The 16516-nt window shown below is 38.3% G+C and overlaps 1 protein-coding gene across 3 annotated transcripts in view; it reads left to right on the forward strand.

Annotated features, from left to right (window-relative positions):
• Window positions 1-16516, forward strand: part of LOC143021892 (STAM-binding protein-like A) — a 17963-nt gene continuing 1447 nt past the window's right edge. The window contains exons 1-10 of one of the 3 annotated variants that reach the window (XM_076179702.1): window positions 1-127; window positions 1878-1982; window positions 3437-3535; window positions 4413-4497; window positions 4608-4688; window positions 4772-4932; window positions 6360-6542; window positions 7201-7384; window positions 8093-8230; window positions 11717-11932. In XM_076179702.1, the coding sequence (XP_076035817.1) occupies window positions 1879-1982; window positions 3437-3535; window positions 4413-4497; window positions 4608-4688; window positions 4772-4932; window positions 6360-6542; window positions 7201-7384; window positions 8093-8230; window positions 11717-11932 (1251 nt within the window). In that variant the 5' untranslated portion in view covers window positions 1-127; window position 1878. Of the gene's footprint in view, window positions 128-201; window positions 291-1877; window positions 1983-3436; window positions 3536-4412; window positions 4498-4607; window positions 4689-4771; window positions 4933-6359; window positions 6543-7200; window positions 7385-8092; window positions 8231-11716; window positions 11933-16516 lie in introns of those variants that run through there. The other 2 variants (XM_076179701.1, XM_076179703.1) reach the window with 2 other exon arrangements.

Genomic DNA, 16516 nt, shown 5'->3' on the forward strand with positions numbered 1-16516 from the left:
GGAAACTTTTAAGTTTTCTCCTGAGCGATAGAATGACGTCATAGCCAGATGATATTTGTCAACAAATGTGTGAAACCAGGCGAGTGAATGGTGGTTGAGTGACTCATAGAAAGCTTATTTTTTCCAGGTAAGCAATACCTTTCTGTTGATGAAATTGGACAGTATGGACCACATATCCACCAAGGAATGTAGTAGAATGTAGGAATTTTGACGTAGATGTTTAAAGTTTTGGTACAAGGAAGCGAAAGTAAATGTTTGAAATTCCGTCAGTATCAGGAAGACAGTTCAATGTAAGTGAAGGTTATGTCTCTGTAAGCTTATATCTTGTTTGCTCCAGTTTCATATCACTTGTGTATTACTGTTGTCACTTTTATGCACATACCATCTGGTCTTATTAATGCTGGTCCTTGGTAGTCTTTGTAGATGTATCGTGTAGGCACCTGTAAGTGCAGATTACTAGTGATGCAACTTAAATGGGTGATTGAGTATTAAATAAGGTTGAGATGAGTAGTATATGCAATCTATATAGTAAGGTGGAAGTGATGCACACAGAAATGTGCACCTAGATCAAATGAAACAAAAGAGAGAAAATAATGAAATTATTATTATCATAGGTAGGTTGACAATTGAAGCATGATAGCATCTGACAGGCCCCGATATTGTTCTGTTAATTTGCTCTCTCTTCCATGTAACATGAGCAGTAGCAGTTTAATTTATGATTGCACCTCAATTTAAATTGTCAATCACATTAAACTGAATATGTATACCTGAAAATTGAGACTGATATAATCTCAAATGAGAATTTTAGGATTGTGCTATTGCATTGAATATGCTTAACATGCCTAAAGTATATGCACCCACCAACAAAAAGGACATATATAAATGTCAATAAAGCAAAATAGCCAGAATACACAAAAGGAATGGAAAAGGATTTAGAAAAGTACAAGAGTCACATCATCCTAATCTTGTTAAAGCGAGATATTCTTGTTGGTTTATGTGTTGGGGGTGGGGCATAATTAGTATTCTTTTATGAATGTGTTAATAATATTAATCCCTTATGTGCTAAGGGACATCTTTTATTCAGGCTAATCAGACTTTTATTCAAAGTGGTAATCCTTTCAGTAGAAAAAGGGTTAATGCAGTATTTTAAATCTTTTCTGTACTGAGTGATGCATCATTTTTGTCATATGTGTACTGTTGTCCTCAGAGATGGAAGTGATGATGAATTATTGGTGAAGAATTATCCTTTTTTATTATAGGTGCTACTGGGGTATTTTGATAAACTTTGTAACATTCCTTTTATAGGGAACATAAAAGCAATTGTAGTATACATCATTCTAAAACATGTACAATAACCTGTCCCCAGTATCCTACAATACATCTTTACAAAACATTTACACACTCAGATCACAAACCAAGTATTCTATAATACTGCCCTAGAAATAAGCCTAACAAAGAAATCACTCCCAAGACAAGATTTGCAATAACATATTAGGATACCAGTACATTATCAGGGTAGTAATGGACTCCAATTGCCCTAGATGCAACCACCACACAGAAGACATAGAGCACTTTCTGTTATACTGCCTAACACTCACAACTTCCAGATTGCAACACAAAATCTCTTCATTGTTGAGTGACTTTTGGGCTAGATTGGTGGCTGTGGCCAGTTTCCTGGGAGCTACAATTCTCCTGCAAGAGAAAATCAGGGCAACAGATTGAATAGTAATATTGGAAAGGAATTAACACAACGCAAACAACAAAATATATTTCTATTTTGAGTGTGAACCAGCCCAGGGGCTATTGTTAGACGCTTGGGACTGTGTTTCCAGCAAGAGATCATGACAACAATTTGATAAATGATTGTTACTTTCCAGCATGCCATCACCACCTGTTGGCCAATTAGATCCACAGATGCGACTCAGTAAACTCACTGTACAAGGCAATGCCGTGGATGTAGATGGCAACATTCCTCTTCGAAGGTAAGCAGTGCAGCTTTTATTTCTTTATGATATGAAAATTGCCCATGGGAGACTCCACAATTACATGAAGGTGAAAGTTCTTTTACTCTATGCTTTTGGTGGAAGTTCTAATTGTAAATGAATTGATTGATAGTGCTCAATAGGAATGTAACATTGTTAATACTTTTAAATCATTATAAATTTTATATTGGTATTCCTTACTTCTATGATGGTATTATGTATCAGAGAAGTACATTGTAGGAATAAAGGTATAATCCCATATGTATCTAGGTTAAACTGGAAAACCTTCCCGTCTGCATCATATACAGGCTCGGCATTTGTAATTGTTATTTCGAACTATTCGTTCTTTTCTTAATCTGCACTTCATGTATATTGATTCAGTGCCAAATAGAATTACTTACTTATTTACTAATAACAGTAGGAGACTTCTCAACAGTCAACACAACACTAACCTGTCTCACAGATTACATAACAGCAGCAACACTCCTGCCATTCTTAAAAACTTCACCATCCTAATGTCATAAGAAATAGGTATGTAGGGATGAATGTAAAGGAAAAACTGTGTGAATGGGTAATTGTGCCTATGGCACTGTATAGGGTAGAGACTTGGAATTTAAGGGAGGCAGAAAAATATGTATTTTACCTAGTTACCTAGTTGTATTTTATGGGACAGGAGCTATGCTTGTTGGGGCCCATTTTCATATCTCTCCACATTCAGTTTAGATTTGAACTCGTGTATAGTTCTGGCATTCACTGATTGAGATGAAATGTCTGAGAAGTACAGTGGGGGTTACAAGGATGGATAGAATGAGAAATGAAGAATTAAAGAGGAGAGCAGGTGTAGGAAGAGGGACTGGTTGATAGGAATGATGAAAGATTATTTGGATTTTTGGGCACATGGAAAGAATGAAAGTTAAGATGAGAGGGAAACAAATGGGTGATGGATGGCAGTTCAATTAAGCGGGGCTGGGTGCATGTTTTGGCTGGCTACTTCTCAGGGGAAGAAATCCTTGATTATTGATAGACTTCCTTCAGATGACAGTGCAATTGTATTGACTAAATGTCATGGACATTTTATGCAGTCCAGATTTATGATCCATCTATGAACTTATGCACTAGGAAGTACAGTTGGTGGCATTTTTGGTAGAAAGGCTAAATGAAAAAGTGAAATTTAAAATCTATTCATGCAGATATGTAATGAATCTTTTTTGAATTATTTTTTGTCTTCATTTAAGAGTATATACAGAAATAGTATTGATTAAAGGGTGTTGCCATAAACAGTTATACAAAAAAATGTAATGTAGATGAACTGAAAGTGATGAGTACTTGTTCGTATTTGAGGAATCGTATTGTAGCATCTTACCATTACCTTAAGATATGGTTTCACAATTGTTTGTTGCTGTATGACATTATTTTTTGCTGAAGGTGAAAAGTTATAAGATTGCAATTCTCAGGTACTTCAGATCAGGGCTGGAGATGGTGCGAATGGCCAACATGTACTACGAAGAAGGCAGCCTTGAAGATGCCTTCATCTTATACATGAAATTTATGACGTATGTAAATTATTGATTGTAGCATGTTGCTCTTGTTCCTCAACATTGAATTATAACAGAATTATTTTAAGTGAAACCTATAGTGAAATTAAACTGAGTTAAAAAAATCAAATACATATTATTACATATTCAGAAGATCAACTGTATAGATAGTCAACTCTTGAAATTGTTTATGTGCTAGTACCATAGTTATACTAAAAGATCAATACAGTCTCTCCTGCTTATGGTCATAGTGTGTTCTGGCTCATGTATATATGTGAACTTGGTTTTAGTTGGTTATGCCTATATATGAACCAGTGATGGGTACAAGGACCAAGAACAGATATCTACAAGTGTTGGTCCTACGAGAATGATCTCAGGGAGAATCTTTCCCTGTTGCTAATTTTTGAAACATTTTACCCTTAACTCCATAGATGCAGTCAGTACCTCAGCACAGGGTTTGTTCTTCTAACATTCCATAATACTAACTATTGGCTAAATTTTCACTGACGGACTATAGCCCTACATCAGCCAACAGCAGTTTGTAGGCTCTTCCATAGATCTCTCTGGGAAAAAACTTTGTACTGTTGTGTGTGTTGTATTAGTATGGGTCAGGAGGAAGAGGTGGGGAGCAGCTGTTGGTTGTTCTCTTTATATGTGGAAAAAAGGGGTTTAGAATAGGCAAGATTAATAGCTGGGACCTAGTCCAGAGAGTAAGTGCCAACCTCAACCTAACCTCCAGATGAAGGTCATGAGTTTTGAAAGTTGGTGTTAGAGAGATGATTTTCTTCAACATTCATTTCATGTGCTGGCATCCATCATTGGTTCTTTCCACTGTATATTTTCATCTAAGTAAAATTTGTGAGATATAGAAATTAATAATTGTTTATTTCCGTAGGCTTTTCATTGAAAAGATTCGAAGCCACCCAGAATTTCGCACTCATTCCTCTATAGAGAAGACAAACAATACAAAGAAACTTAAGGTATTTCTGTCATTATCTCTTTCATGATAAAATATCTAGCATTTCATGTGGCCATAGTTTCCTGTGTTAGGAATTTGATGAAATTTACAGATTGAATTACTTAATTCCAGGAAGTGTTACCAAGGGCAGAGAGCTTAAAGGAGACTTTGCAGGAAAGATATAGAAAGGAACATAATGCATTTTTGGAACAGGTATGTTTTTACATCAACTATCCATCAGTAGTCTGTACCTATGATATTTAGCAATGATTATATGTACTGCTTTCTTTAAATAGAAGCGGAAAGAACAACAGTTGCTGAAAGAGCAAGAAGAGTTGATAAGGAAGCAGAAATTTGAGGAGCAGATGATTGCTGAACAGAGAGCCCCTCCTGGATATGAAGACGAGCAAGGATGGTCCAATGCTGCTAAGCAAGTTTGGGAACCAACACCTCCCATGTAAGAAGTAATTTCATATTTTTCCAATATACTGTGCTTTTGTTGTATTAGTGTGGGAACTTTTGCAGATATATGGGATTGGGGAAAGCTGGTAATGACAGTCGAGTTTTTATGAAAGTAGTAGGGCCAGTGTTAGAATTGGAAATGAAGAGAGTGTGTGGTTTGAAGCAAAGGTGGGACTGCATCAGGGATGTGTCATGTCACCATGGCTGTTCAATGTGTACATGGATAGGGTGGTGTAGGAGGTAAAATTGAGGGTAATGGACAGGGGATTGGAGAAAGTTAAAGTAAATGGAGAAAAGTGGGAGTTGAGCCAGTTGTTGTTTGGTGATGACACTGTGCTTGTGGCAGGGTCAGAGGGGGGATTAAGGGAATTAGTGTCAGAGTTTGGGAGGGTATGCAGTGATGAGATGTTCAAGGGGAGAGGATAGCAGGGAGTTGGAGGTAAGTTTCAAAGGAGAGAGGTTGGAGGAAGTGGATAGTTTTAGGTATTTGGGGTCACATGTGGCAGGAAAAGGAGGAATAGAGGTGAAAGTAAATTATAGATTGAGAGAAGCAAGTAAATCCCTTGGGGGGTTAAAAAGATGTCATGAAAAGTAAGCATTTGAGAGTGGATTCAAAGAGGATATTATATGAAGGGGTGATTGTGGTGATGGCACTGTATGGGGCAGAGGCTTGGAATTTAAGAGAGGCAGAGAGAAATAGTTTAAATGTGTTTGAGATGAAATGTCTGAGGATTATGGTAGGGGTAGGTTGGATAGAGTGAGAAATGAGGAGGAGAGCATGGGTGGAAAAGGAGATGGGAGGTAGGGCTGATGAAAGAGTATTAGGATGGTTTAGAATGTAAAGAATGAGTGAAAAAAAATTAGTAAAGAAGGTGTAGAAGGTAGAGGTGAATGGAGTGAACTTGAGGGGACAACTGAAGATGAGATGGATGGGTGGGGTAAAAGGGGCATTTAGCAAGAGGGGAATGGCTGTTGAGCAAGGAAAGGAGGAGGCAGGAGATAGGGATGAGTGGAGAATAGCTGTGTATAGATGATACTGTGATGCAAGGAAGGAAGGGGGGTAGGTAGTGGTAATGTGTGAATATTTTGATGCAGCCTGAAGGGATTTCTCCCCCATCTTCTATTTTTCTGCACAAGGGGATGGAGATGCAATTAAGTGAAGCAGCCATGCTGTGGGTGTACTATGTCTAGCTACATTGCTTCTGACCCAGGACAGTGGGTGGGATGCAGTGATGACCCGTCATCCATGAGGAGCTAAGATGAGAGAGAGGAAAGGGTGGTGGATGGGAGTGAAATAAGTGGGAATGGGTATGTGCCTTTTGATTTGGCTACCTCCCTTGTAATGGGAAAACACCCTTGGTATATAGATAGATAGGTAGTATTTTTGTTCCATTTATATAACAAAAATATTGTATGTTTCAGTGACACAACAATAGGCAGTTTGGTGTATCCAACAGATGCATTGAACATAAATGATATTCATGAAGTTAAGCCCCTTCCTCCCATTGAGCCACCAAGCCCTACAGTGCCTGCATGGGACCCAAGCAACTCTTTGCATGCCACACCTTCAATTCCGTCGAGGGATTTGAAACCCTCAGCACCTGGGTATGTTCATACTTAATATTGTATGGATGTCTACTTAGATCTTTGCACTTAGCCAACAAACCTACATTTGCTTAGAGATAGTTTTTATCAAAGTTTAAGAATGAACTGAGAAGTATTGGTAGCATTCAGTCTCTAGTATCTTACTCCTAACCTGGGCGGTGGGTGTCGGACAGTGATAGCCCTTCATCCACAAAAAGCTAAAATTAAAAGAGAAAACAAATGGTTGCTACATGGTTGTGGGATTGGTGAAGGGTTGGTGCATGCTTTGACTTGCTACACTCCATGTAAGGGGGATTGTGATATATATTTATATATATAATATACCTACTTACCTTGTGGTATATATATATCTATCTATCTATATACTAAGGGACTGTTCCCCTTTGTAAGAGTGGTGCCATGCCAAGTCATGCACCCACTTCCACTCATTCCACTTCCATCCACCACCCATTGTTTCCCTCTCATCTTAGCTCTTCGTTGATGAAGGGTCATCCTGACTCCAGCCACTGCCTGGGTCAGAAGCAATGCAGTTTCTGTTATACAAACAGTACTTATATAATGTGAATATAAAATGTTAGTTTCATATTTGCAACATTATACAAACAGTATTTACTTGATTTTATGTATATATGAATTCAATTTTTTTTTTTTTTTTCAGGTTTGGTGCTCCTCACATTGATCGCAATACTAAACCTTTGTCTCTGCTGAGTACTGTAGGAGGGTCAAAGAGTGGGTTGCGCAGTGTTGTGGTACCAGTAGAATTAATGAACAAATTTATGACTTTGGCTCATAGTAACACGCAAAGGAACATAGAAACCTGCGGCATTTTAGCCGGCAAAGTTGTAAGTTGTATCAGTATGATGTAAATTTTGTGTTGGGATAGATGGAGGATGTAATGTAGATGGATATTTAGTTCTCATTTTAACTTTTTTATTTATTTATTTATTTATTTATTTATTTATTTATTTATTTTTTATTGGAGTAGATAACTTTTATTCTAATGCACTTGTTTATATTCCTTGAGGTTGTTGCAATAGTTCTAATTACTCTCTCAAGTAGATGGAATATTGAAAGGGACAACCCAGTTTTGATCATGTCTTTATTTTGAGGATTTTTGTATATTGTTTTCTAACTTTGACAGATGTTGTGGTTGTTTTGTACCATATTTCACTGTTCTTGCAGAACTTATTTTTCGTATTAGTGAGGAAAGAATGTATACCTGAAAGGCATGAAAGTATAAAAGACTCATGGGATATGATTTTAATTTTATGAAAAATAGAACACATTGTATATTATTGTTGGCTTGATACAAATATTAACCTAAGTGAATACAGGAGGTGCCAAGATAAGAGGAAGGGTGGAGGAGAGTGGAGTGTATTAGGGATGGAGTGGGTGGGATTGGTTTTTATGCCTTTTTCTTTTTGGCTACCTCCCTTGTAAAGGGGAAAAAGCCTTTGTTATATGTATGTATGTATGTATGAATACATTTGGTGCTGGGAATTGTTAAAATAGTTTCTGGGTTACAGTTTCTGATTATGTTTCTATTTCAGGCCCAGAATACATTATTAATTACACACTTGCTTGTACCGGAGCAATGTGGAACCTCAGACTCGTGCACAACACAGCATGAGGAAAAACTCTTTGATTACCAGGACCAGCATGACCTCATCACTCTGGGATGGATCCATGTAGGTGTTACCAGCACTTGTTTAGGTTCAGTGTTAATAGCACAGCATGTAAAGGCCCAAAAAACAACCTTACCCATTGCTAAAGCTTTCTCACATCTCCGTCTTATCACAAAAATCTGATGCACCCAGCTCCTACCTTTCCTAAACCCACTCTGTTCGTCACCAATTACTTCCTCTGTTCCTCTGTTAATTTTCTTAGTCAAAATCCTCCCATAAACCTTCCCAACTACTCAACTAACTGCTCCCTCTAAAACTACTACACTCACATTTGTCCTCTTGTCCCTTGTAAAATGGAAGTGTAGAGGCACTCCTCTAGTCCTCTGACACTCTACCCTTCTTTAGACAAACATTAAAGAACCTCGCTATACTGTATGTACAGTACTCATCAAAAGTATGTAATGCATATCCATTGCGGTGGCATATTTATGATGAAAATAGGAAGGAATTTTCTGAGGCCAACAGAGTGGAATGTGAGGGAGAACCCAGCCAGTTGCTCCCACAGTGCCATGGGAAGAGCATTTACAGTAACCCCTCTCTTTGAGACCTTGCCTTTTTTCACACTGGTTTTCCTCTTTTCCCTAGGGGCTGTATCACTACCATGACCCCTACAAAAGAATTAGCTAAAGATATAATTGCCCAAGTCATTGGACTAGAGAAGGCAGGCCATGGAAATAAAGAAATCAGTGAAATATTGAAGGTAGCCAAGTTCAAATTCAAGAGATACATGATGCAATTTCGGGAGGGAGGAGGGCTGGAGATACCATCCCTGAAGCCTAGGATAGGGCATGTTAAGAAGACTTCTTCAAGTGTTTTGAACATCGTAAAGCATACTTTAGAGTCATGTCCACTAATGAAAGTAAAATCTCTGAAGGAGAAGTACTCTTCTGGGATGATATCTCTATCCTTCCTCCCTCCAAAACTGCACCATGATTCTCTTCATTTTAGATTTAGCCACCTTCAACATTTCACTGATTTTTTTAGTTACATGACCTGTCTTCTTAAGTCCAATGAATTGGGCAATTATTTCTCTACTTAATTCCTTTGTAAGGGCCATGGTAATGATACAGATCTTAGGGAAATGAAGAAAACCAGTATGAAAAAAGGCAAGGTCTTGAAGAGAGGGGTTACCAGTAAATGCTCTTCCCACACTAGTGTGCGAGTGATTGGCTGGGCTCTCCCTCATGTTCCACTCTGTTGGCTCAGTGTGACAGCTGGGGGCTTGCCAGATACATTCTATCTACGTAATTTCACCTCAGAAAATGCCTTTCTCTTTTCGTCATAAATATGCCCCTGGAATGGGTAGGCGCCACATACAGGTTTCCCCCACTATATGATTGGTTTACATTCCTGAAAACCAGATTGAATAATGAATGATCGAATAGCGAACTTAAGTTTTGATAGGATTTAATTGAATGGGGAGAGTACCCTTGGCCTAGCCTAAATTTAAAGATATATAGCACTTTTCCATGCCATCCAAAAAGGTAGTGTTATAGATGCATTCTTTTTTTATAAGTGGTTTCCTTGGTAGGCCTATATCCACTGGAAAGAGTGGAAAATGAGGTTCTGTAGAATGCCACTAGCCACTAATTACCCGATCCCACACTGCACATATCTGTCATGGCTAGTCTTACTAAAATCTCGAGGAAAACTTCTCCTTGTCATCAGAAGTGGTAGGGCTTGATGAAACTGGGCTGCAGAGGTGGACGGAAGAGTACCAGACATAGACTGGAGAGATGGCGGAAGGGAGTCCGGATCAGCTGATGTAGGGTGGAGGCCTGGGTGGGGGGGAGCGGCAGGTTTGAAGAAGCTGGAAATGGTGGTTTGCCTTGCCTTTTTTTTTCTTGGCCTCGAATATATCTCTGTCAACCTTGAAGACTTGCTCCACATTATAGGCAACTGTTCCACTTTGTACTGGATTTGGTTCCCTTTCCTTTATTTTTTCAATGATTGCATCTAGCTTTTTTTTGTGTTCTCTTGTTTCTCTTCTGTCCCATTTTAATATATATACGCACAATATGTGTGTGTATATATATATATATATATACAGTAGAAGCCCGATTTAACGAACTAATTCAGCCAAGGTCCAGTCCGCTAAAGTGAATTCTCCGTTAAATTGAGCGAGTGAGCGTTGGTGTAACAGTGTTGCCAGAGCGGATTGTAAAAATGATACGTACCTAAAAATTCCCTAGTGTACACACACACACACATACAGTATATATATTATTGTAAGTGAATTATAGGCAGCACAATCGTGAATTGCAAACGAACAGCAACGTGCAGTAATTTGTTGCAACGTGTGTGTGTGTGTGTGTGTTGTGTAACAATGATATGAGCTGTCTGTGAATTTCGGGGAATATTAGTCATAGCTTCATGTTTGGTTCGATGTACATAATTCTAGCGATTAATAGGACTGGGCAGTTGGTTTTTGGATAGTGAGCGTTATTGTTGTGTTGTTGCAGAAAACGTAGTTCGTTGTTATAGAAGTGTTTTTCGTGGTGATTACTCTCGTGTACTGATTTTGAATTTTCCCATCAACTTACCGTTTCATTTTGTTTTCCTATTATACCGTCTATTTCTTCTTGAATATATTTCTGCTACAATTATACTTTATACATATACTGAATTATATATTATTGTATATATATTATAGTACGTATATATATATATTTATATACTACTATTTCTGTACGAGAGGATGAAGAACCGAGTGTTGCTGATTAAATGAAGCGGCCTTGCTGTGGATGTGCTGTGTCCTGCGACACTGCTTCTGACCCAGGGCAGTGGACAGGGTGCAGGGATGACCCGTCATCTTGGAGGTGCTAAGATGGGAGGGAGGGTGGAGGGTTGTGGAGTGTTTTCGGGGATGGAATGGGTGGGAATGATTTTATGCCTTGTCCTTTTTGGCTACCTCCCTGGTAAGGGGGAAAAAGCCTTGGTATATGTATGTATGTATGTATATACCTCCAAAATACTAAATTATAAATTTTTCCTTGAGTCCACCACCACAATCTGGTAACATTGGACTCTGAGACATGCATGTGGCCAGTTGACGGAAAATGCTCAACTTAGCGGACCATTCCCGCTAAATTGAGCTATTTCCGTAGACGTGCGTCTGGCCAGCTAGCGGAAAATTGTCAACTTAGCGGACCATTTCCACTAAGTTGAGCATTTTCGTTATTGCTATTTGCAGTTCACTAATTTGAGATTCCGCTAAATTGATATCCGTTAAATCGGGCTTCTACTGTATATATATCTATATATATGCCTATAATTTTCATATATTCTATAGGGATGATTTTGGTTTCTATAAAAGTAAAATTGAAAATGAGATATCACACAGTTTGCCAAGGAAATGTCCAAAAGGGCTTTAGAAATTCCAAAGTTTTGAAATCCATTAATTGATGATGATTGTGACATCTGGACTGCATTACTTTGTAAGGCTAAATGAGGTTAACTTTTTAATTTTTTTCTTTTCTTTTTTTTCAGACCCACCCCACCCAAACAGCTTTTCTCTCCAGTGTGGACCTACATACCCATTGTTCTTATCAACTTATGATGCCTGAGGCTTTGGCCATTGTTTGTGCTCCTAAGTATGAAGAAATAGGCTACTTCACGCTAACACCCAATCATGGTCTTTCCTACATTGCCAACTGCAGGGAGAGTGGGTTTCATCCCCATCCAAAGGAGCCACCACTTTTTCAGGTCTGTGGTTCATGAATTTCAAACATTATGATAAGTTAGTACCATCTCATATAAGGGGGATTAATACTTTTGTGCAGTGTAACAGTAATCTTAGGGTTAACTTTTTTACTATCACAAATGTGAGAAAACTGTGAGATCAAAAGAACATATGAACCTTGCAATATTATTTAACTCCTTCCAATGTAAAAGACAAATGGTAAATGCAATATTACAAAACATTTCTGTACAACTGAATCACAAGTATGAGAGAATGCTGCTCAGATGCTGTTAATGCTGAAACTCCCTCACCCTCTGCAAGGTTTAAAAGAAGTAGACTGTTGCCATCCTAACATGTCCTTTCCACAGGTGGAACTACTATGTACCCTGGCACTGGATATTTCTTTTACCATTGTCCTTACATCTTCAGGCATGTCATGTAGGCAGTATAACTATAATTACTTACAACTATATATACATATTACAATATAAAATTGTATATATAAAAATTTGTAATGAGGGGGTGACTGGGGATGAGATGGATGGGTGGGGTAAAAAGGGCATTGAGCAAGAGGGGGATGTCTGTCAAGGAAGGAAGGGAGAAGGCAGAGAATGGCTGTGTATGGATGATACTGTAATACATGGAAGGAAGTGGTAGTGTGTGAATGATATTTTGATGCAGCCCCAAGGGACTTCTCCCCGTCTTCACTGTTTCTGTATGAGAGGACGAAGAACTGAGTGTTGCTGATTAAATGAAGCGGCCTTGCTGTGGATGTGCTGTGTCTTGCTGCATTGCTTTTGACCCAGGGCAATGGGTGAGATGCAGGGATGACCCATCATCCAGGAGGAGCCAAGATGAGAGGAAGGGAGGCAGGTGTGGTGAATATGAGTAAAATGGGTGGAAGTGGAATTATGTATTTTGACTTTGGCCACCTCCCTTGTAAGGAGGAAAAAAAACCTGAGTATATGTATGTATGTACTCTGTAATGCAACACAAGTTATTATGGTTTAAGTGCCTTGATGACAGTACTGAAACAACAGCACCCCCACCATCCCATACCTCATGCCCCAGTAAGCAGAAATTCAATGATAATCCCAGTTGGCTGTGCTTAGATACAAGCAATCACAGGAAAATTATTGGAATGGATGAAATAGTTCCTGACTGGGAGGAAAATGAGTAGTAATTAGAGGTAAATTCTCAAATTGGGAAGAAATGAAAAGTGGTGTCCCGCAGGGATCAGTACTGGCCCTGATCATGTTTGCCACATACATAAATGACATGGATGAAGGAGTAGAGTGTTATATGAATTTCTTTGCAGATATCGCAAAGATACTAAAGAAGGTAAGAATGGAGGATTGCAACTCATTACAACAAGGCTTGGAGAAGATCTGGAAATGGACTCAAAAGTGGGAAGTGAAATTCAATATCAAGAAATGTGGTATAATGGAATTTGGAAAAAGTAAAAACAGAATATTGAGAGAATATAAAATTGGTGAAGAAGAGGTCAAAAAAGTAAACTCAGAAAAAGGTCTTGGAGTGATGATCAGCAAAGACATGACACTGGACAAACATATTAATGAAATAGTTAGAGAAACCTACAATTTATTGAGGTCAATAAAAGTGGCATTAGTCTATTTGGATGAGGAAATAATAATTTTTTTCTTTTAACTACACTAATAAGACCAAAATTTGAGTATGCAGCAACACAATAAACTAATAAGGAAGATAGAATCAATAGGTGGCATCAGAAGAAAATTATTGGAATGGGTGAAAGACTTCCTGACTGGGAGAAAAATCAGAGTAGTAATTAGAGACAAATTCTCAAATTGGGAAGAAATGATAAGTGGTGTCCCATAGGGATCAATACTGGCCCCGATCATGTTTGCTACATAAATGACTTGGACGAAGGAGTAGTGTTATATGAATTTCTTTGCAGACAATGCAAAAATACTAAAGAAAGTAAAAACAGATTGCAACTCATTACAACAAGACTTGGAGATCTGGAAATGGACTCAAAAGTGGGAAGTGAAATTCAATATTGAGAAATATAGTATAATGGAATTTGGAAAAAGTAAAAACAGAATATCGAGAGATTATGAAATTGGTGAAGAAGAGGTAAAAAAAAATAAACTCAGAAAAAGACATTGGAGTGATGATCAGCAAAGACATGACACCGGATAAGCATATTAATAAAATAGTTGGAGAAACCTATAATTTATTGAGGTCAATAAAAGTGGCATTTGCCTATTTGGATGAGGCAATGATAATAAAAAAATTAACTACACTAATAAAACCAAAACTCGAGTACGCAGCAACACTATGGACACCCAGTACCAAAAAGAATATAAAGAAGTTAGAAATAATACAAAGAGCAACAACAAGGCTGGCACCAACTCTTTCCAAAATGACATATGAACAAAGACTGTCCAAATTAGAATGACCAACTTTGAAACAAAGAAGGGAAAGAGGAGACTTACTAACTATCTATAGAATTATGAAGGGAATGGAAATCTTAGATAAGAATGACTTATTGAAATGGGACAATGGAAAAACAAGAGGACACGAAAAAAACTCAAAAAAGATAATTACAGAAGATATCTGAAAAAAAAAAAAAAAAAAAAAAAAAAAGCTTCCCACACAGTGATAGATACTTGGAACAAATTGGACAAAGAAACAGTGTGTGAAAACACTATTAAACATTTTAAGAAAAAACTTGATGCTGAGAGATACAAAGACGGGTCACCATGAGCATAGCTCCCTTCCCGTATAATACAGCTAGGTAAAAGAATACAAAGAGCAACCACAAAACTGGCAACAACTCTTTCCAAAATGACTTATGATCAAAGACTGTCCAAATTAGAATTACCAACTCTGGAACAAAGAAGGGAAAGAGGAGACCTACTAACTATCTACCGTATAGAATTATGAAAAGAATGGAAATCTTAGGTAAGAATGATTTATTGAAATGGGACAATGGAAAAACAAGAGGATACGAAAAGAAACTCAAAAAGATCATTACAGAAGAGATCTAAAAAAAAAAAAAAAAAAAAAAGCTTCCCACACAGTGATAGATACCTGGAACAAATTAGACAAAGAAACAGTGTGTACAAACACTGTTCAAGATTTTAAGAAAAAACTTGATGCTGAAAGATACAAAGACGGGTCACCACGAGCATAGCTCCCTTCCCGTATAATACAACTAGGTAAATACTCCTTAACACTCCCCCTCCCTTCTTTGCATCACAGTATCATCTATACACAGCCATTCTCCACTCACCACTATATCCTGCCTTTTTCCTTCCTTGTTTCACAGACATCTCCCTCTTGCTCAATATCAATCCATCTCATCCTCAGTCATCCCCTCATGTTCACTCCATCCACCTGTGCCATCCACACCTCTTTTACTAATCTGTCTTCACTCATTCTTTCCATATGTCCAAACCATCCCAATAATCTTTCATCAACCCCATCTCCCATCTCCTTTTCTACCCCCACTCTCCTCCTCAACTCTTTGTTTCTCACTGTATCCAACCTTGTAACCCTTACCATACTTCTCTGACATTTTATCTCAAACACACTTAAACTTTTCTTCTCTGCCTCTCTTTAATTCCATGTCAATGCCCAATACAGTACTGTTGGCATTGTCACCCCTTCATATAATTTCCTCTTTGCATCCATGTGTTGGTATTGAGTGAAACAAAGTTGAAAGGGAGGGGTAAATTTGGAGTTTGGGAGTGTAGTTGGGTCTCAGGAGTGAAGAGAGGATGAGGGAGAGAAGGGGTGGCTTTACTAGTAATTGAAGAGATAGGTAAGCATGTGGTGAAGTGGAAGGTTTCTTCAAGGTTAATGTGGATGAAGGTGAAACTGGGAAAGGAGATGGGGGTATTTGTAAGTGCATATGGGCCTGGTAGTGAGAAGAGTGTTGAGGAAAAGGAGGCTTTTTGGATAGATTTAAATGAGTGCATAGAGGGTTTGGGGAGAAATGTCAATGTGGTGGTATTGGGAGATTTTAATGCTAGGGTAGAAAAGGAACCAATAGACCCACCCCACCCAAACAGTCCAAGGTGATATAACACATCCCTGGCCAAGTCCCACCTTTACCTCAAACCACTCGCTCTCTCCATTTCTAATTCTGACACAGGCTCTACTACTCTCGGAAAAACTCATGACTGCTCTAAACAGCTTTCCTTCTGTCTCATCTATCTGCAATACTTCCCACATTGCCTTCCTGTCTACCCTGTTGTAGACTTTTCTAAATCCAAAAAGGCTTAAAAAACATCCTTACCTTTTCCTAAAGCTTTCTTACATATCTGCCTTACAACAAAAATCTGATGCACGCAATCCCTACCTGTGCTAAATCCACTGTTCTTCACCAATTACTCCCTCTGTTCCTCTCAATGAAAACCCTCCCATAAGCCTTCCCAACTATACTCAACAAACTGATCCCTTTGAAACTACTACACTCACTCTTGTCCCCTTTTCCCTTGTAAAGTGGAACTATACAGGCACTCCTTCATTCCTCTGGCACTCTACTCTCTTTTAGAGAAACATTAAATCTCACCAGCCAGTCCACCATCACTGTGCCTCCCTTTTTTTTAGACACTCCA

Source organism: Oratosquilla oratoria, chromosome 43 (assembly GCF_046742065.1).
Source record: "Oratosquilla oratoria isolate Oo_2021 chromosome 43, ASM4674206v1, whole genome shotgun sequence".
In the NCBI taxonomy this organism is placed as follows: Eukaryota; Metazoa; Arthropoda; class Malacostraca; order Stomatopoda; family Squillidae; genus Oratosquilla; species Oratosquilla oratoria.